This window comes from Podarcis filfolensis (genome assembly GCF_964270895.1).
Source record: "Podarcis filfolensis genome assembly, chromosome: 12".
NCBI classification, from domain to species: Eukaryota; Metazoa; Chordata; class Lepidosauria; order Squamata; family Lacertidae; genus Podarcis; species Podarcis filfolensis.
Genome location: NC_139614.1, coordinates 56,519,308 through 56,540,825, shown reverse-complemented (window position 1 = coordinate 56,540,825; position 21,518 = coordinate 56,519,308). Strand labels below are relative to the sequence as shown.

The 21,518-nt window shown below is 49.6% G+C and overlaps 1 protein-coding gene across 3 annotated transcripts in view; it reads right to left on the bottom strand.

Moving 5' to 3' along the window:
- Positions 1–21,098, bottom strand: part of LOC310746173 (uncharacterized protein) — a 30,579-nt gene extending 9,481 nt beyond the window's left edge. The window contains exons 1-8 of one of the 3 annotated variants that reach the window (XM_083580003.1): positions 20,846–21,098; positions 12,842–12,895; positions 12,510–12,566; positions 10,941–11,030; positions 9,256–9,345; positions 3,394–3,447; positions 3,071–3,127; positions 2,062–2,151 (exon numbers count right to left, since the gene is read on the bottom strand). In XM_083580003.1, coding sequence (XP_083436129.1) covers positions 2,062–2,151; positions 3,071–3,127; positions 3,394–3,447; positions 9,256–9,345; positions 10,941–11,030; positions 12,510–12,566; positions 12,842–12,895; positions 20,846–20,908 — 555 coding nt within the window. In that variant the 5' untranslated portion in view covers positions 20,909–21,098. Of the gene's footprint in view, positions 1–490; positions 1,348–2,061; positions 2,152–3,070; positions 3,128–3,393; positions 3,448–9,255; positions 9,346–10,940; positions 11,031–12,497; positions 12,567–12,841; positions 12,896–20,845 lie in introns of those variants that run through there. The other 2 variants (XM_083580005.1, XM_083580004.1) reach the window with 2 other exon arrangements.
- Positions 21,099–21,518: the final 420 nt, after the last annotated feature.

Here is a 21,518-nt window from a genome sequence, read left to right as displayed (position 1 = left end):
TGCAAAGAGAACGTCAGCAATGTCTAGGCAACGCGATGACCATGTGCACGCGCAATATGTGCAGCGACTACATTATCACATGTTAAATAATTTGGAGTTCTTGTTATTAAATATACCAAGAAAAAAGCACACCAAGAACTCAGGCCAACTCTTATCTCTAATTCTGTAATGAATTATTGTGTTATACATTTCTTTATGAGTTTGAGTCTGTAATCTCCCTTAGAGTTTGTAATCTCTATTTGATTTGTAATCCTTATCTCTATGTGGGACAAGAAGCTACAGTTAGAACTGGATATGGAACAACTGATTGGTTCACAATTGGGAAAGGAGTACGACAAGGCTGTATATTGTCTCCCTGCTTATTTAACTTATATGCAGAATTCATCATGCGAAAGGCTGGGCTGGATGAATCCCAAGCCGGAATTAAGATTGCCAGAAGAAATATCAACAACCTCAGATATGCAGATGACACAACCTTGATGGCAGAAAGTGAGGAGGAATTAAATAACCTTTTATTGAGAGTGAAAGAGGAGAGCGCAAAATATGGTCTGAAGCTTAACATCAAAAAAACGAAGATCATGGCCACTGGTCCCATCACCTCCTGGCAAACAGAAGGGGAAGAAATGGAGGCAGTGAGAGATTTTACTTTCTTGGGAATGGATTAATCTGTTTTGCATTCCTTTCTATGGGAAAGCGAACTTTGGTTTTGGAACGCTTTGGTTTTGGAACGGACTTCTGGAACGGATTAAGTTTGTAAACCAAGATACCATTGTATGCTGTAAATCCCCTCACCTCGACATGTTCCCAAATTCCAGAATCCTCCCCTCCCAGCTGCTATTCTATTTTTTTAAAAGAAATAAAAATATTGAAATTATTGATTATTTATTGCATGTTTTGTTAATTAATTAATCGACTTCTTACATGTCAAAATGTCTTCCAAGCAGCTTACAAGGTTACAATCGGTGATAACACATAATCTGAAAGGCACACTAAAATACTTCCAGCAACATGTTTAGCTGCGATTCCTGTATGGCAGGGGGTTGGACTAGATGATCCTTGGTGTCCCCTCCAGGTCTGGTCTTCAGCGTCCGGCGAGGACTCTGTGCCCTGGGTGGGGTCTCAGGCTTTGGGAGGCAGAGTATCTTCCTCACTGGAATCTCCCTCGGACTCCGAGTGGCTCCCGATCCAAGTCTCGTTTTTGCTCCCCTGGGCAGGCGGGGCCACAATCATCAGCCCCGAGTAGCAGCCCCGGCAGACAGCCCGGGCACCCGAGCGCTGCTTCCCCCTGGCCCGCGCTGAGGCAGCCCCCCTGGCGGACCTCTTCGTCCTGGGCTTGAACCACAGATCCTGCAGGGAAAGGGGGAAGGAGGAGGTAGGAGACACCCCAACAAACCTCACCCCCCCTGCCTGCGCCCACCCAACCGCTTTGATCGGCGGAAACAACTCCAGGTTTCACTTCACATCTGTTCCACACCTGAAAGCAGAACGGAGCCTGCGGAACTCCCTGCCTCTTGATGCCAACCCAGCACCTTCGCCGTGCTCTTTTTGGCACCTGCTTAAAACCTTCTTGCTTGGACATGCCTGTCCGGATGCTTAGAAGGTCAGTGTTTCTTTCAGGCCTTCTTTTAGTATTTAACTTTCCGCATGTTTTCAACTCCCATCATGGATTTGTTATCTTTATCTTTTGTAAACTACCAGCTATCTTTTGGAAGCTACCAGCATGAGTTTGACCAAACTGCGGGAGGCAGTGGAAGACAGGAGGGCCTGGCGTGCTCTGGTCCAGGGGGTCACGAAGAGTCGGACAGGACTAAACCACTAAACAACAACAGGAAGTGTGGCACAAACAGAGGGCAGGATGAGTCCTTACTCTCTCCTGCAGCCTCTGGAAGGCTCAGATTTGCCATCACCTCAACCTGGAATAATCCCTCCTTGCCTTCAGTCCCACAAGGACTCCTATTTCACCCGTCAATGAGAGCCTTGCCAGGCTGGGCAAACATCTCTTAGGCTGGACTCCCGACAAGACAGGGATTCCTTCTCCCGCCACCCCAGGGCCAGACGTACCTGCTGGCTTGGATCCAGTGTTGGCAAGGTGGGCATCTGAATCTGAGGGAGATCTGGGTCGGATAATTGTGGCTCTTTCTCCGCAGGGACCTGCAATTCAGGATGGTATAATGCTTAGGCCAGGTGGAGGGAAGAGAGCATTTCCTGAGAGAGGACCCCCCCCAGCTGTCCATCTTCTGTCCAGCAAACCAGCTGTGGGTTAAGACGCAAGGCTAGACGCCGGCGCTTCCTCTTTGCCAAGGAGCAGCTGGCTGTGCAGAGCGCTGATTGGGTAGCTTGGCTGGCAGTCACATAGCCATTCCCCGCCCGCAGGGGATATTTTCCAAAGCCCCCTTTAAAACCCTGAAGAACTGGCATTTGAGAAAGAGGTATGAGCACTGCAAAAGAGCATCTGCCCAGACTGGAATCTTTCCCCCCATTACAGTGCTCCCTTGGTTCTCAAACGCCTTGGTACTCAAACAACTTGGAACCAAAACACTGCAAACCCAGAAGTAAGTGTTTCGGTTTGCGGACATTTTTCGGAAGCCAAACATTCTTCATTTTGAGTGTTACACTGAGGTCTGTCTGTTTTTGCTATCTATTTTGTGTTTTTGTGCCTTTTTCTTTTCATTTTTGTGACTGTGTGGAACCCAGTTCAGCTACTGATTGATTGTGTGACTGCGGTACATTGTTTATTGCTTTCATTTTATGGATCTTGTTATGGTCTCGTGTAAAATTCATGTTAAATTGCTGTTTTAGGGGAGGATTCTTAAAGTCTGGAACGGATTAATTGGCTTTGCATTGCTTTCAATGGGAAAACGCACCTTCCTTTTGGAACGCTTTGGTTTTGGAACGGACTTCCGGAACGGATTAAGTTTGAGAACCAAGTTACCGCTATATTTCTATGACTCTTCCTTCACTTTCCTTTTCAAATCCACTAGCTGCCAGTCCGTCTCTGTGTCCACAGAGGAGCAGCTCAGAGACCAGCTCCGCACCTCTCCTCCTCTCTGTGGAAAACTTTTGTGCTTACCTTACTAATAACTGTGTAGCAACCTGGGCAGTACCACAGCCAATGTTGACTCCGCTCCTGTTCACGGAGGAAAAAGAGCATCAAAGTGCTGCCCCTGTTCCCAGCCAGCCCATGGCTCTTGCAGGAACAGGCAGAGAGAAACCTCCGCCCTGGAGCCAAAAGAGAGTCCGGGACGGGACAATGTTTCCAGGCCATCTCCTTGGGCTGCCAGATTGCGAAGCTGACGCAGTGAATATCAAGGGGGCTTTTTATGGCAAGAGTCTCCGGATAAGGCAGGGGGGCTCCCTCTGCCCACTTTCCAGCCCCCACAGCCCCAGACATACCTGGGGACTTGGCAAGATGTCCTCCACCGATCGGACGTTTCTCTTGGGAGCCCCCTGCGGAAGGAGTGAAATGGGGTGAAATATACTCAGAGTCGCAAAGTGATTTCATGCTCTTTATTCAGCTCATAGTGGTGAGGAGGAATGAATGAAAGTCCCCTCAAGGTATCTGCTTTATATACATTATTTACACAATGGGCTGCACATGATTGGCTAATTCCGGAATTCTACTGTAAGCCAATCAGGTTGTGGATTCACTTCTATCTGGAGCATGATTGGGTGGTTCCTGCCAACCAATCATATTGCTGCATTGTTCTAGGACCAATCTGACTGCTGCATTCTGAATCCTATTGTTCTAGGACCAATCAGACTGCTGCAGTTTGGATCCTATTCAACTCAGTACATAACACCCCTCCCCTCTAAGTTCCAGTCCTGCCCGGGAGGTCGCATTCATAGTCCTCGAGGTACGCCGGTGGCCTACGTGTGCGTTGCGGCCTGGGGTGTTCCCTGGTCCGGGGTTCAGGTTCTGGCTCATGTTCCAAGGATGCTGGCTGTGATGGGCCTGTCTGGTCTGGTGCAACCGGCTCGCTCAGTCGTGGTTCTGGTTCCGGTGTCCTTTTGGCTTCGCGGGTCCTCTCTGTATTTACTGATTCTGCCTCTCCTGCTGGCCCCTCCTGCTCTATGGGCCTCACTGCCCCTCTGTTCCCTTGGGACTCCTCTGACCTTTCCTCCTCCTGGTTTTCTCCCGGGAATCGTCGCCGTATCTGGTCGCAGTGGCGGCGCCAGCATTGCCCCCCATCCGTTAGCACCTCGTACGACACGGGACCAGTGACCCTGGTGACTGTGGCGGGTACCCATGCTGGGCCTGCCCCAAAATTCTTTGCGTACACTGGGTCCTGGGCCTCGAAGGTCCGGGGGTTCCTGCCTTCCCCCACCACTACCTCATCCTGAGCTCTATCGGGGTGAAGGCGGTCCAATCTGATTGCAAGGCGCCGACCCATTAGTAGTTCAGCGGGGCTCCGGCCAGTCGTTGAGCTGGGGGTGCTGTGTTGTGCTAGGAGGAATGTGGCAAGGCGGTACTCCCAATCCCCTTGCGTCATGCGGCGAAGGGTGTCCTTGGTGGTCCGCACCATGCGTTCTGCTTGGCCATTGGTGGCAGGGTGGAATGGCGCCGAACGGATGTGGCGGATGGCGTTCTGCGCTGTGAAGGTTTGGAATTCTCCTGACGTAAATGCAGTCCCGTTGTCTGAGACGAGAGTGTCAGGGAGCCCGTGGGTTGCAAACAGCCTGCGTAGTACCCGGATGGCTGCGGACGTAGAAGTGGACGGTACCAATGCGACTTCCAGCCATTTGGTGTAGGAGTCCACCACTATGAAGAATGTTTTCCCCTGAAAGGGGCCAGCGAAGTCCACATGCAGGCGTGACCATGGTGCTCGGGCGGACTCCCAGGACTGGACTGGGGCCCTTGGGGGATCTGGGCGGGATTCTTGGCAGGCCTGGCAGTGTTTGACCCAGGCCTCTATCTCTCCGTCAATCCCTGGCCACCACACATAACTCCTGGCAAGGGCCTTCATTCTTACTACCCCTGGGTGTGTCTCGTGTAGGGCTGTGAGGACCCTTTTGCGGAGGGGCTGGGGAACAACGACCCTGCTTCCCCATAACAGGCACCCCTTGTGGGCCGACAGTTCATGTTTGCGGGTTGTGTAGCCGGCGAATTCTGGCCCGGGGCTGCTGCTGGGCCATCCCCTCCACACCCAGTCCAGGACGCGGGAGATGACCCTATCTTTCTTGGAATGGTGTGCAACTTCTTGTGCCTGAATGGGGCGGTCGGGAAGCAGCTCCAGGCTCATAACCTCTTGTGCAGGTGCTGGGTCGGGGCCTGTTTCCGGTAGTGGTAGCCTGCTGAGGGCGTCCGCATGGCCCATCGCCTTCCCAGGGCGGTAAATCAGTGCATACTGGTAGCTGGCAAGGAAAATTGACCACCTGAGGACACGAGGAGACAGCACTTGGGGGGTCTGCTTTTCGGAGGCAAACAAGCCAAGCAAGGGCTTGTGGTCAGTCACCACGGTGAAGGGCCGCCCGTACAAGAAATCATGGAATTTTTTTACTCCCTTCACGATTGCCAGACCCTCCTTGTCGATTTGCGAGTAGTTCCGCTCGGTTGCGTTGAGTGTCTGGGAAAAGTATGCCACCGGTACCTCTCTTCCATCCGGGAGTTGGTGTCCCAGGACAGCGCCAATGCCATAGGGTGAGGCGTCGCATGCTAGCACCACCGGCAGCCTCTCGTCGAAGTGTGCCAAGACCGAGTTTGAGACAAGCAAGTCCTTGACTGCCTGGAATGCGGCCTCCTGGCGCTGGCCCCACACCCAAGGGGCCCGCTTGTCCAGGAGTCTGTGTAGGGGCTCCGCTACCGCCGCCTTGTGGGGAAGGAAGGAATGGTAAAAGTTCAATAGTCCCAAGAAGGCCTGAAGTTCAGTCTTGTTCTTGGGCGCTGGGGCATCACAAATGGCCCGTACCTTGTCCCCAGTCGGGTGGACCCCTTCTGCGTCCACCATAAATCCCAGAAAGTCCACCTGAGGCACTCCTAGTAGACATTTTTCCCGCTTCACCTTGAGACCCGCCGTCTGGAAACGGTGCAGAACGGTGCGGAGGCGGTCCTCAAACTCCTCTGGTGTGGGCCCGGCAATCAACACATCATCGAAGAAGGGGGTGACGCCAGGAATCCCTTTAAGGAGAGAGTCCATTAGATTCTGGAATATGCCTGGTGCCACGCTGACACCGAATTGCAGCCGCTTTACCCTGAACGCTCCTCTGTGCGTCACAATCGTCTGTGCCTCTGCTGTGGCCTCATCTACTGGCAGTTGTTGATATGCTTGGGCCAAGTCCAGCTTGCCAAAAATTTTCGACCCAGCCAGGGTGGCAAGGACATGGCTGACCACTGGCACTGGGTATGCATGGGCCGTGAGGGCCTTGTTTATGGTACATTTGTAGTCTGCGCAGATGCGGACCGAACCATTCGGCTTGACGGGTGTGACGATTGGGGTTTCCCAGGGGGCATTAGGCACCGGCTCCAGCATGCCTTGCTCCACGAGTCGGTCCAATTCCTCGTCTATACGGGGTTTCAGGGCGAACGGGACCCGGCGGGCCTTGAGCCTGACTGGTCGTACTGCGGGGTCAAGCTGTAGAGCAATGGGGGGGCCCGTATACTGTCCCAATTTCCCATCAAAAACCCCCGGAAATTCCTTGCATATGGCGTCCACGTCCACTTGTAAGCTCGTGTGGTTCACCCCGGTGACGGCTAGCCCCAGTGGTCCAAACCATGCCAATCCCAGTAAGCTAATGTAGGGGCCCTTGACCACAAGCAAGTCCAGTTGCCGCGTCCGCCCTCGGTATTGCACCCTGAAGGTCCCCACCCCCATTGTGGGGACCTTACGTTTCTGGAAGTCCCGGAGGGTGAATGGGGCCGGCCTGAGTTTGGGACCCCCAGTAGGACACAGTTTCCTTAAGGTCCTTGCCGAGATTATGGATAGAGTTGAACCCGTGTCAAGCTCCATGCGGCATGGGGCCCCCTCTATCTGTACCTCTACATAAATTTTCTCTACGTTGGGGTGGGGCAACTGGTATACCTGGAAGTCCGTGAGCTCCGTCGAGTTGCCTTGGTGTGTTGGGCCCCGGGACCTGGGGCTCTTGGATTGGTCATCTGATGCCTGGCGTCGGGTGGGCCGAGCTCGACACACCCGGGCGATGTGTCCCAATTTTCTGCACTGCCTGCACTCTGCGTTGCGGAAACGGCAGGTCCTCCTCTCGTGACTGTCTCCACAGCTTGCGCAGTTCCCTGCTTCTCGTCGAGGCAGCTGTGGTATGTGGGCTGCTTGAGTGCGCTGCTGTACTCGGTGCACCTCCTCCCTGTTGGATCCTGAGTCGTCGGTGAGGTCTTCGTGGTGGACCCTCGGTTGGGACGGCTGGCTCGGCCGTGCCTCTTGCGTCGACCTCTCGGCAGCTTCCGTTGCCAGGGCCTCCTCCAGAGCGACCTGGAACGTTAGGTCCTTCTTAGCGTAGAGGCGTCGTTGCAGCTTCTCATCCTTCAGGCCACCGACGAGGCGGTCACGAAGCATGTTCTCCAGCTCTGAGAAGTTGCAGAACCGGGCAGCTTGGCGGAGAGAGGTCACAAACCCAGTTATGGTTTCCCCAGGGGCTTGCCGCTTTGCATAGAAGGCATTTCGACGAGCCACCACAGAGGGCTGTGGCGAAAAGTGCCCCTTCAGCTGTTCCATTATTGTTTTGTATGGAACAGTAGCGACGTCTTCGGGTGCAAGGAGAGCCCGGGCGATTTCAAACGTCTCCTCTCCGCAGACGCTGAAGAATATCGCCCTCTTCTTGGCGTCTTCTTCATCGGTGACCCCTTTGGCTTCTAGGAGGAAGGTGAAACGGGAGGCATACGCTTCCCAGTCTCCAGATGCTGGGTTGAACGGCGAGAAGCTGCTGTCGGTTGCCATTCTGAGTTCCTTGTGTCCCGGAGCTGAAGCCTGGATACACGGTGCGAGGCAGCGGTGCGGCCGGTGGCGGTGCTGCGGTGCTGTGTGTGGCAGTCAGCTCAGCGGGATCCCACCTTCGTCGCCAGTGAAATATACTCAGAGTCGCAAAGTGATTTCATGCTCTTTATTCAGCTCATAGTGGTGAGGAGGAATGAAAGAAAGTCCCCTCAAGGTATCTGCTTTATATACATTATTTACACAATGGGCTGCACATGATTGGCTAATTCCGGAATTCTACTGTAAGCCAATCAGGTTGTGGATTCACTTCTATCTGGAGCATGATTGGGTGGTTCCTGCCAACCAATCATATTGCTGCATTGTTCTAGGACCAATCTGACTGCTGCATTCTGAATCCTATTGTTCTAGGACCAATCAGACTGCTGCAGTTTGGATCCTATTCAACTCAGTACATAACACCGGGAGTGCCCGACAGTTGCACAACAGGGCATGGCACTTCAACCCTGTCTAATACTGAGACCAAGCTCGGTTGTGGGAGAAAAGAAAGCTTTCCCCAAGCGGCTCCACCAGTCCTCCATCTCCTCTCCTTTCAGGGATGGCTCTGCTGTGGGTTCACAATCTCTGGAGACACAATCCCAGAAGCCACTGGCTCCCCCAGTGTCAAGGAGAATCTGGCAGGGCCAAGTGCCGGGCGTCTAGCCTTGGTTGCCGTCAGACAAAGCTGTGCAGCATCTGAGGCAGGGATTTAGTCTAGGGGGCAGGCGCACCAACTTGCCCCCACATTTGAAAGCAGCACGGAGCCTGTGGAACTCCCTGCCTCTTGATGCCAACCCAGCACCTTTGCCGTGCTCTTTTTGGAACCTGTTTAAAACCTTCTTGCTTGGACATGCCTGTCCGGATGCTTAGAAAGCCAGGGTTTCTTTCAGGCCTTCTTTTAGTATTTAACTTTCTGCATGTTTTCAATTCCCATCATGGATTTGTTATCTTTATCTTTTGTAAACTACCAGCTATCTTTTGGAAGCTACCAGCCTGAGTTTGACCAAACTGCGGGAGGCAGTGGAAGACAGGAGGGCCTGGCGTGCTCTGGTCCAGGGGGTCACGAAGAGGCGGACACCACTAAACGACTCAATAACAACAGGAAGTGTGGCACAAACAGAGGGCAGGATGAGTCCTTACTCTCTCCTGCAGCCTCTGGAAGGCTCAGATTTGCCATCACCTCAGCCTGGAATAATCTCCCTCCTTGCCTTCATTCCCACAAGGACTCCTATTTCACCCGTCAATGAGAGCCTTGCCAAGCTGGGCAAACATCTCTTAGGCTGGACTCCCGACAAGACAGGGATTCCTTCTCCCGCCACCCCAGGGCCAGACGTACCTGCTGGCTTGGCTCCGGTTCTTGCAAGCTGGGCATATGAATCTGAAAGCGATGTGGGTCGTATAAAAGCGGCTCTTTCTCCGCAGGGCGCTGCAATTCAGGATGGCATAATGCTTAGGCCAAGTGGAGGGGTGGGGGGAAGAGAGCATTTCCTGAGAGAGGACCCCCCCACACACAGCTGTCCATCTTCTGTCCTTGGAGTGGCAAACCAGCTGTGGCTTAAGATGCAAAGCCAGAAGCGGGCGCTTCCTCGTTTGCCAAGAAGCAGCTGGCTGTGCAGAGCGCACCAACTTGCCCCCACATTTGAAAGCAGCATGGAGCCTGCGGAACTCCCTGCCTCTTGATGCCAACCAAGCACCTTCGCTGTGCTCTTTTCAGCACCTGCTTAAAACATTATTTTTTGGACAAGACTGGGCAGATGCTTAGAAAGTCAGTGTTTGATTCAGCCTGTTTTAGTATTTAACTTTCCGCATGTTTTCAACTCCCATCGTGGATTTGTCGATTAATTTATTGTTTCATCTCTTGCAAACTGCTTTTAAAAAGAGGTTAATCAAGCAATATATAATTGTTACGAAACAAACAAACAACCCGCTGTGGAATCTGTTGAGTCGATGAGCATGATGGGACCTAATAAAAGCCTACAATGGAGCTCAATTGTTTCATGTGATTTATTAAATCATGGGGAATGGGATTACTTGGGGGGGAAGCACTAAGGGGGTGGCACTGGGGCGCAGGAGGTGCAAATGACCATTGGGTATTAAAAGAGGGTGCAGGAGAGGCCTGTCGATGGCCACTAGCCACAAGGGCCACGCTTTGCCTCTGTAGTCAGAGGCAGAGATGCTTCCGAAATACCTGTGCCCAAGAAGTGTGCTCCATGATCACTGCAGATGGAGACAGCAGTCACAAAATTAAAAGACGCCTGCTTCTTGGGAGAAAGGTGATGACAAACCTAGACAGCATCGTAAAAAGCAGAGACATCACCTTGCCAACAAAGGTACGTATAGTGAAAGCTATGGTTTTCCCAGTAGTGATGTATGGAAGTGAGAGCTGGACCATAAAGAAGGCTGATTGCCAAAGAATGGATGCTTTTGAATTCTGGTGCTGGAGGAGACTCTTGAGGGTCCCATGGACTGCAAGAAGATCCAACCTCTCCATTCTGAAGGAAATCAGCCCTGAGTGCTCACTGGAAGGACAGATCCTGAAGCTAAGGCTCCAAGACTTTGGCCACCTCACGAGAAGAGAAGACTCCCTGGAAAAGACCCCGATGTTGGGAAAGATGGAGGGAACAAGGAGAAGGGGACGGCAGAGGACGAGATGGCTGGGCAGTGTTCTCGAAGCTATCAGCATGAGTTTGACCAAACTGCGGGAGGCAGTGGAAGACAGGAGGGCCTGGCGTGCTCTGGTCCAGGGGGTCATGAAGAGGCGGACACGACTAAATGACTAAACAACAACAGGAAGTGTGCCACAAACAGAGGGCAGGATGTGTCCTTACTCTCTCCTGCTGCGTCTGGAAGGCTCAGATTTGCCATCACCTCAACCTGGAATAATCCCTCCTTGCCTTCATTCCCACAAGGTCTCCTATTTCACCCGTCAATGAGAGCCTTGCCAGGCTGGACAAACATCTCTTAGGCTGGACTCTCAACAAGACAGGGATTCCTTCTCCACCACCCCAGGGCCAGACATACCTGCTGGCTTTCCTCCAGTTCTGCCAAGGTGGCAAACTGAATCCGAAGGAGATCTGGGTCGGATAAATGCGGCTCTTTCTCCGCAGGGACCTGCAATTCAGGATGGTATAATGCTTAGGCCAGGTGTAGGAGTGGAGGGAAGAGAGCATTTCCTGAGAGAGGACCTCCGCCCCCCAGCTGTCCATCTTCTGTCCTTGGAGTGGCAAACCAGCTGTGGGTTAAGACGCAAAGGCAGAAGCGGGCGCTTCCTCGTTTGCCAAGGAGCAGCTGGCTGTGCAGAGCGCTGATTGGCTAGCTTGGGTGGCACTCACACAGCCATTCCCCACCCACAGGGGATATATTCCAAAGCCCCATTTAAAACCCTGAAGAACTGGCATTTGAGAAAGAGGTATGAGCACTGCAAAAGAGCATCTGCCCAGAATGCAATCTTTCCCCCCATTACAGTGGTCCCTTGGTTCTCAAACGCCTTGGTACTCAAACAACTTGGAACCCAAACACTGCAAACCCAGAAGTAATTGTTTCGGTTTGCGTACAATTTCAGAAGCCAAACATTCTTCATTTTGAGTGTTACATTGAGGTCAGTCTGTTTTTGCTATCTATTTTGTGTTTTTGTGACTTTTTCTTTTCATTTTTGTGACTGTGTGGAACCCAGTTCAGCTACTGATTGATTGTGTGACTGCAGTACTGTTATGTACTGAGTTGAATAGGATCCAAACTGCAGCAGTCTGATTGGTCCTAGAACAATAGGATCCAAAAGGCAGCAGTCTGAATGGTCCTAGAACAATAGGATCCAAAAGGCAGCAGTCTGATTGGTCCCAGAACAATAGGATCCAAAAGGCAGCAGTCTGATTGGTCCTAGAACAATAGGATCCAAAAGGCAGCAGTCTGATTGGTCCTAGAACAATAGGATCCAAAAGGCAGCAGTCTGATTGGTCCCAGAACAATAGGATTCAGAATGCAGCAGCCTGATTGGTCCTAGAACAATGCAGCAGTATGATTGGTTGGCAGGAACCACCCAATCATGCTCCAGATAGAAGTGAATCCACAACTTGATTGGCTTACAGTAGAATTCCGGAATTAGCCAATCATGTGCAGCCCATTGTGTAAATAATGTATATAAAGCAGATACTTTGAGGGGACTTTCATTCATTCATTCCTCCTCACCACTATGAGCTGAATAAAGAGCATGAAATCACTTTGCGACTCTGAGTATATTTCAAGTACATTGTTTATTGCTTTCATTTTATGGATCAATGGTCTCGTTAGATTGTAAAATTCATGTTAAATTGCTGTTTTAGGGGAGGATTTTTAAAGTCTGGAACGGATTAATCGGCTTTGCATTGCTTTCAATGGGAAAACGTGCCTTGCTTTTGGAACGCTTTGGTTTTGGAATGGACTTCCAGAACGGATTAAGTTTGAGAACCAAGGTGCCGCTGTATCTCTATGACTCTACCTTCATTTTCCTTTTCAAATCCACTAGCTGCCAGTCTGTCTCTGTGTCTACAGAGGAGCAGCTCGGAGACCAGCTCTGCACCTCTCCTCCTCTCTGTGGAAAACTTTTGTGCTTACCTGATGAAGAGGTGTGTAGCAACCGGGGTAGAAACACGGCCAATGTTGTGTCCACTCCTGTTCACGGAGGAAAAAGAGCATCAAAGTGCTGCCCCTGTTCCCAGCCAGCCCATGGCTCTTGCAGGAACAGGCAGAGAGAAATCTCCGCCCTGGGGCCAAAAGAGAATCAGGGACGGGGCAATGTTTCCAGGCCATCTCCTTGGGCTGCCAGATTGTGAAGCTGACCCAGCTAATATCAAGGGGGCTTTTTCTGGCAAGGGAGTCAGGGGTCTCCCGACAAGGCAGGGGGGCTCCCTCCGCCCACCTTCCAGCCCCCACAGCTCCAGACATACCTGGTGACTTGGCAAGGTGTCCTCCACCGATCGGACGTTTCTCTTGGGAGCCCCCTGCAGAAGGAGTGAAATGGGGAGTGCCGGACAGTTGCACAACAGGGCATTGCAGTTCAACCTTGTCTAATACTGAGACCAAGCTCGGTTGTGGGAGAAAAGAAAGCTTTTCCCGAGAGGCTCCAGCAGTCCTCCAACTTCTGTCCTTTCAGGGATGGCCCTGCTGTGGGTTCACAATCTCTGGAGACACAAACCCAGAAGCCACCGGCTCCCCCTGTGTCAAGGAGAATCTGGCAGCGCCGAGTGCTGATTGGCTAGCCTTGGTTGCTGTCAGACAAAGCTGTGCAGCAACCGAGGCTAGAATTTAGTCTAGGGGGCAGGCTCACCAACGTGCCCCCACATTTGAAAACAGCACGGACCCTGCGGAACTCCCTGCCTCTTGATGCCAACCAAGCACCTTCGCCGTGCTCTTTTCGGCACCTGCTTAAAACCTTCTTGCTTGGACAAGCCTGTCCGGATGCTTAGAAGGTTAGTGTTTCTTTCAGGCCTTCTTTTAGTATTTAACTTTCCGCATGTTTTCAACCCCCATCATGGATTTGTTATCTTTATCTTTTGTAAACTACCAGCTATCTTTTGGAAGCTACCAGCATGAGTTTGACCAAACTGCAGGAGGCAGTGGAAGACAGGAGGGCCTGGCGTGCTCTGGTCCAGGGGGTCACGAAGAAGCGGACACGACTAAACGACTAAACAACAACAAATGTGCCACAAACAGAGGGCGGGATGAGTCCTTACTCTCTCCTGCAGCCTCTGGAAGGCTCAGATTTGCCATCACCTCAACCTGGAATAATCCCTCCTTGCCTTCATTCCCACAAGGTCTCCTATTTCACCCGTGAATGAGAGCCTTGCCAAGCTGGACAAACATCTCTTAGGCTGGACTCTCAACAAGACAGGGATTCCTTCTCCACCACCCCAGGGCCAGACATACCTGCTGGCTTTGCTCCAGTTCTGCCAAGGTGGCAAACTGAATCCGAAGGAGATCTGGGTCGGATAAATGCGGCTCTTTCTCCGCAGGGACCTGCAATTCAGGATGGTATAATGCTTAGGCCAGGTGTAGGAGTGGAGGGAAGAGAGCATTTCCTGAGAGAGGACCTCCGCCCCCCAGCTGTCCATCTTCTGTCCTTGGAGTGGCAAACCAGCTGTGGGTTAAGACGCAAAGGCAGAAGCGGGCGCTTCCTCGTTTGCCAAGGAGCAGCTGGCTGTGCAGAGCGCTGATTGGCTAGCTTGGGTGGCACTCACACAGCCATTCCCCACCCACAGGGGATATATTCCAAAGCCCCCTTTAAAACCCTGAAGAACTGGCATTTGAGAAAGAGGTATGAGCACTGCAAAAGAGCATCTGCCCAGAATGGAATCTTTCCCCCCATTACAGTGGTCCCTTGGTTCTCAAACGCCTTGGTACTCAAACAACTTGGAACCCAAACACTGCAAACCCAGAAGTAAATGTTTCGGTTTGCGAACATTTTTCGGAAGCCAAACATTCTTTATTTTGAGTGTTACACTAAGGTCTGTCTGTTCTCTGTTTTTTTTGCCTTTTTCTTTTCATTTTTGTGACTGTGTGGAACCCATTTCAGCTACTGATTGATTGTGTGACTGTAAAGTTAAAGGTAAAGGGACCCCTGACCATTAGGTCCAGTCATGGCCGACTCTGGGGTTGCGGCGCTCATCTCGCTTTACTGGCCAAGGGAGCCGGCGTACAGCTTCCGGGTCATGTGGCCAGCATGACTAAGCCGCTTCTGGCGAACCAGAGCAGCGCACGGAAACGCCGTTTACCTTCCCGCTGGAGCGGTACCTATTTATCTACTTGCACTTTGACGTGCTTTTGAACTGGTAGGTTGGCAGGAGCAGGGACCGAGCAACGGGAGCTCACCCCGTCGCGGGGATTCAAACCGCCAACCTTCTGATCGGTAAGCCCTAGGCTCTGTGGTTTAAACCACAGCGCCCCCCGCGTCGTACATTGTTTATTGCTTTCATTTTATGGATCAATGGTCTCGTTAGATTGTAAAATTCATGTTAAATTGCTGTTTATGGGGTGGTTTTTAAAAGTCTGGAATGGATTAATCAGTTTTGCATTGCTTTCAATGGGAAAACACGCCTTGCTTTTGGAACGCTTTCGTTTTGGAATGGACTTCCAGAACGGATTAAGTTTGAGAACCAAGGTGCCGCTGTATCTCTATGACTCTACCTTCATTTTCCTTTTCAAATCCACTAGCTGCCAGTCCGTCTCTGTGTCCACAGAGGAGCAGCTCAGAGACCAGCTCTGCACCTCTCCTCCTCTCTGTGGAAAACTTTTGTGCTTACCTGACTAATAGCTGTGTAGCAACCGGGGCAGTACCACGGCCAATTTCGTCTCCGCTCCTGTTCACGGAGGAAAAAGAGCATCAAAGTGCTGCCCCTGTTCCCAGCCAGCCCATGGCTCTTGCAGGAACAGGCAGAGAGAAATCTCCGCCCTGGGGCCAAAAGAGAATCAGGGACGGGGCAATGTTTCCAGGCCATCTCCTTGGGCTGCCAGATTGTGAAGCTGACCCAGCGGATATCAAGGGGGCTTTTTCTGGCAAGGGAGTGAGGGGTCTCCCGACAAGGCAGGGGGGCTCCGTATAGTTAAAGCTATGGTTTTCCCAGTAGTAATGCATGGAAGTGAGAGCTGGACCATAAAGAAGGCTGATTGCCGAAGAATGGATGCTTTTGAATTATGGTGCTGGAGGAGACTCTTGAGAGTCCCATGGACTGCAAGAAGATCAAACGCATCCATTCTTAAGGAAATTAGCCCAGAGTGCTCACTGGAAGGACAGATCCTGAAGCTGAGGCTCAAATACATGAGAAGAGAAGACTCCCTGGAAAAGACCCTGATGTTGGGAAAGATGGAGGGCGCAAGGAGAAGGGGACGACAGAGGATGAGATGGTTGGATAGTGTTCTCGAAGCTACCAGCATGAGTCTGACCAAACTGCGGGAGGCAGCGGAAGACAGGAGGGCCTGGCGGGTTCTGGTCCAGGGGGTCACGAAGAAGCGGACACGACTAAACGACTAAACAACAACAGGAAGTGTGCCACAAACAGAGGGTGGGATGGTGGGACAGTGTTCTTGAAGCTACCAGCATGAGGGAGGCAGTGGAAGACAGGAGTGCCTGGCGTGCTCTGGTCCAGGGGGTCACTAAGAGGCAGACGCGACTAAACGACTAAACAACAACAAATGTGCCACAAACAGAGGGCGGGATGAGTCCTTACTCTCCCCTGCTGCGTCTGGAAGGCTCAGATTTGCCATCACCTCAACCTGGAATAATCCCTCCTTGCCTTCATTCCCACAAGGGCTCCTATTTCACCCGTCAATGAGAGCCTTGCCAAGCTGGGCAAACATCTCTTAGGCTGGACTCCTGAGAAGACAGGGATTCCTTCTCCACCACCCCAGGGCCAGACGTACCTGCTGGCTTTGCTCCAGTTCTGCCAAGCTGGGCATATGAATCCGAAAGCGATCTGGGTTGTATAAAAGCGGCTCTTCTGTCTCTGCAGGGCGCTGCAAATCAGGATGGTATAATGCTTAGGCCAAGTGGAGGGGTGGGGGGAAAAGAGCATTTCCTGAGGGAGGACCCCCTACCCTCCCCCAGCTGTCCGTCTTCTGTCCTTGGAGTGGCAAACCAGCTGTGGGTTAAGACGCAAAGGCAGAAGCGGGCACTTCCTCGTTTGCCAAGGAGCAGCTGGCTGTGCAGAGCGCACCAACCTGCCCCCACATTTGAAAGCAGCACGGAGCCTGCGGAACTCCCTGCCTCTTGATGCCAACCAAGCACCTTCGCCGTGCTCTTTTCGGCACCTGCTTAAAACATTCTTTTTTGGACAAGACTGGGCAGATGCTTAGAAAGTCAGTGTTTGATTCAGCCTGTTTTAGTATTTAACTTTCCGCAGGTTTTCAACTCCCATCGTGGATTTGTTGATTAATTTATTGTTTCATCTCTTGCAAACTGCTTTTAAAAAGAGGTTAATCAAGCAATATATAATTGTTACGAAACAAACAAACAAAAACCCGCTGTGGAATCTGTTGAGACGATGAGCATGATGGGACCTAATAAAAGCCCACAATGGAGCTCAATTGTTTCATGTGATTTATTAAATCATGGGGAATGGGATTGCTTGGGGGGGAAGCACTAAGGAGGTGGCACTGGGGCGCAGGAGGTGTAAATGACCATTGGGTATTAAAAGAGGGTGGAGGAGAGGCCTATCGATGGCCTGTGCCTTGTGGCATGCAGATATGTTGCGCACATGACGGATGGGCTTTGCGGTTTGCCTCCTTTTTCCCGCGCAACCTTGAAGGCGCCTGTGAGGGGTGCAGCTGCGGTGGGTTTGCCAGTGGACAGCCCTTCCCTGAGGTTTTTTTGGGGAGGAGCACAAGACCCCTTGGCACCCCTAGTTGGGGGTGGTCTTGCTGGTGGTTCATTCTGGACATGGAGAGACAAAGTGCATCATCCTAATCTGTGATTCTGTACTTGGGGTCCGGAAAAAAGAAGGAATGGCAGAAGGATGAAACCAGTGTCTGCTGGGAGACAAAGGATGAACAAGTACATGATACATTGGGCAATAGATATTGGTCAAGATATAGACATGGAAGCATGGAAACGATTGTGGAATATGGATATAAAATTTACAGCATGTTATGGTTTAAGAGAAAATTATATGGAAAAGATGTATCAGTGATATCTAACACTGAGGAAATTGGCAAAAATCTATAAATCTAAATCAAGTAAGTGTTGGAAATGTAAAGAGAAAGAAGGTTCTTTTTATCATATGTGGTGGCCTTGTAGTAAGGTCAAAGCTTACTGGGAAATGATATATAATGAAATGAAAAGGATGTTTAAAACAACCTTTGTAAAGAACAACCAAAAGCCTTTCTTTTGGGAATTATAGGGACAGAACTACCTAAAATGTATAGAAACTTATCCATGTTTCATGTACAGCGGCAAGAATGTTTCTTGCCCCAAAATGGAAAGAAGCAGAAGTCCCAGCAAAGGAAGAATGGATACAAAAACTGATGGAATATGCAGAAATGGCGAAACTTACCAGAAGAGTAAGAAATCAAGATAACATTTTTTAAATAAATGAATAAAAATGGTTTGTTGAATATTTACAGATAAATTATAAACAGATAAAAACACTGGCAGGTTTATTGTAATAACCTGCAGTTTCATAGGAGTATATATTTAAAGAAGATGAATAAATGAGCAAATTAAATTTGGATATGCAGAAGATGTTAAAAATAAATTTAAGGAACCGCAGAAAGAGGGGGAAGGAAGTCGAGTTTTGAAATGTCAAAATGATTGTAAAATTAATGAAATGCATAACATTAGTGAAATGTATAAACTTGAAAAGAAAGAAAGAAAGAAAGAAAGATGAGATTTTAACAAAAAGAAAAAAAGAAACAATTTCTGCTGCTTCTTTGTGGGTAGGTGTTGACATGATAGTTCAACAGAAGAGCCTATGCTGTTTGCCTTTCATTGGGGCCTGGCTATGGGGCTCCTTTGCATCCGAATTTCACAAATTGCTGTCCAGAGTTCCTGGAAGAAGGTGTGCCTTATTGCACAAGCCCTGCAGGCAGCGGCAGGGTCAGGTAAATATCAGAAGAGGTGATGGACAGTCGGTCCTCTCCCTCCCAACCCCTGGGCCTTCTGGGAATGTGGCAGGGTGCAGGATCTGGGAAACCAGAGAGTCACCCAGCCAGAGGCAACATTCTGACGTCTGATGGATTCTTCGCTGTGGCTTAGGATGGGCTCAGACTAGCGGGCCATATTGGCTGTGTTGGGGCTCAAACCGAGGAAGAACTGGTAACAGTATAAAGGGGATCGGAGCATGCACAGAGTGCTTTCGCCTCTTCTTCGCTGAGAAACCACAACCGATGCCACTCTCAGAACTGGAAGGCATAACTTTCACGGCTGAGAACCCAGAATTTCTTTTGGTTAGGAACTAAGAGAAGAAGGAACGTCTGGCTGCTAAATCGGGCCAGGGACCCATTGGGCCCAGTATCCTGTTCTCACAGCGACCAGGTGCTTATGAGAACCCCACAATCAGGATTTGACCACGAGATCCCTCTCCTGCTCCACCCCTTGCAATGCAGGAATAAAGCGTTTTTTGTCAAATGCACTTCACATATTTTGTATTCTCTCTCTCTCTCTTTTAATTGACTTAAGAAAATTATACCGACAGCGAAACGAAGAAGTTCAAGTTAACATTGCCTTCTACCAATAAGAAATAATAATAACTATTACAATAATGAAAATACTAAAAATACATTTACTTCCCCTTTTGAACTTCTCTTCTGGTTACAATATATTACTATTCTATAAGAATCTATTATATCCTTTGCTGTCCCATATATTATTTTTCGCTCTATAAGACGCACCAGACCACAAGACGCACCTAGTTTTTGGAGGAGGAAAACAAGAAAAAAAATATTCTGAATCTCAGAAGCCAGAACAGCAAGAGGGATCGCTGCACAGTGAAAGCAGCAATTCCTCTTGCTGTTCTGGCTTCTGGGATAGCTGCGCAGCCTGCATTCGCTCCATAAGACGCACACACATTTCCCCTTACTTTTTAGGAGGGAAAAAGTGAGTCTTACAGAGCAAAAAATACGGTATTTTATTTCCCAAATTCAACCCAACCCTCCCCTCCTCCCCACAGCTTCTCTTCACCTGTGTGAGATCTTCCCAACATAATATTTTTTTCTAGTTGCTTTAATAAAATAACATGAAAACTAATAAATTATAATTACTTATTTTGTCCTTACACGCTTAACAATTGCCTATGAAGAGTTCTGCTTTAACACCATATTTCTTCATGTATTCCCCTATGCATCCCCATTCTGTATAGAATTTTTTATTGGAGCAGCCCCTGATGGATGCTGTCATTTTTGCCCCACAATCCAGTGTGGTGTGTAGCCAGTGTGGTGTGGTGGTTCAGAGCCGTAGTCTCGTAATCTGGGGAACCGGGTTCGCGTCTCCGCTCCTCCACTGCAGCTCCTGGGTGACCCTGGGCCAGTCACACTTCTCTGAAGTCTCTCAGCCCCACTCACCTCACAGAGTGTTTGTTGTCAGGGAGGAAGGGAAAGGAGATTGTTAGCCGCTTTGAGACTCCTTAAAGGGAGTGAAAGGCGGGATATGAAGTCCAAACTCTTCTTCTTGCCGTCATTTTTGCCATTATTTATTCTCATAGGTGTCTAAGATGAAATATTATCTGGAAGCAGCACCACGGACAGAATAAATGCCACACACAGGATGAGCAAGGATGTAGTTTGAGTGCCTCACTTGCAGTTTTATAAATCATTTAATGTGTCAATACGAAGGGAAGTTGTTAATATTGCAGTTGTTGCATAAGGGATTATTATTATGACTGGAATGTAATTGAAATTAATCAGATTTTAGAATGCAGAAATAAAGAAAATAATCAGACCATCAATTCTAGCATGTGGGGGACCACCTTATCTAACTTACCGGTATATAATTTGGTTGAACGACTGGTATTACTAATTGTATTATAAATTGGAATTGTTATAATGAGGCTATTATTGGATCGTGGTTGAAAACTAATAAAAAATATTATAAAAAAGATGGAATATTATCTTGCCTACGGTCTTTTCTAGGCTCTTGTAAAGCCATCCAAGTTGATGGCCATCGCTGCCTGTTGTGGCAAGGAGTTCCATAGTTTAACTATCTGCTGCATGAAGAAGAATGTCCTTTAGTCCATTCTGAATCTTCCAACCTTCCGTTCGGCGCCTACGGGTTCTAGTCTTTTGAGAGAGGGAAGAGAAGTTTTCTCCAAGGTTTTACAAACTTCTCTCATGTCGCCTCTTCCTCTCCTTATCTCTAAACTAAAAAGAGAGGAAGGGAAACTTTTCTCTGTCTGCTTTCTGTTCTCTGTGCGCATACATTTAAAATACTATAAGAGGAATAAGAGCGTTGCAAAAAATAAGCTCACCTGCCCAGTGCCAGCAGCTGCAAAGGCGAAGAGAGGGGCCAGGACCAGCCAAAACGTCTTCATGGTTGCCAGTTTGACTCTGTTTTCAGAGCCTAAAGCTGGAGGGACGTGGACATGAGGAGTCCAGGAAAGTCCCTCCCTCTTTCTCTGGCCCTGGACCTTGACTCTTCGTTTCCAGTAAATTTGAGGGGGTTGGACAAGCGGAAACTCTCTGCCGTGAGGACCTGTTAGCAAAAACAACTTAACAACTTGCCCCCACCTGTTGAGCTCCATGTCTTTCTTTCTTTCTTTCTTTCTTTCTTTCTTTCTTTCTTTCTTATTTATATACTGCGAAAAGTCAAAGTGTTGAACAAAAACAAACATAAAATAAAACCAAAGTAAATAAAACACAGGCATGGAAGGCAGGGACTGGAGCTATTTATTGTTAAACAAGACAGGGTTACAAAACATGGACCCTATTGTACCAAGGGAAAGTACTGAAAGTATTCAAATGCCCTAAATCACTCTATCAGCCATCTTTGTGGTGCTTAAAGGTATACAGTGGTACCTTGGGTTAAATACGCTTCAGGTTACATACGCTTCAGGTTACAGACTCCACTAACCCAGAAATATTACCTCGGGTTAAGAACTTTGCTTCAGGATGAGAACAGAAATTGTGCTCTGGTGGCGCGGC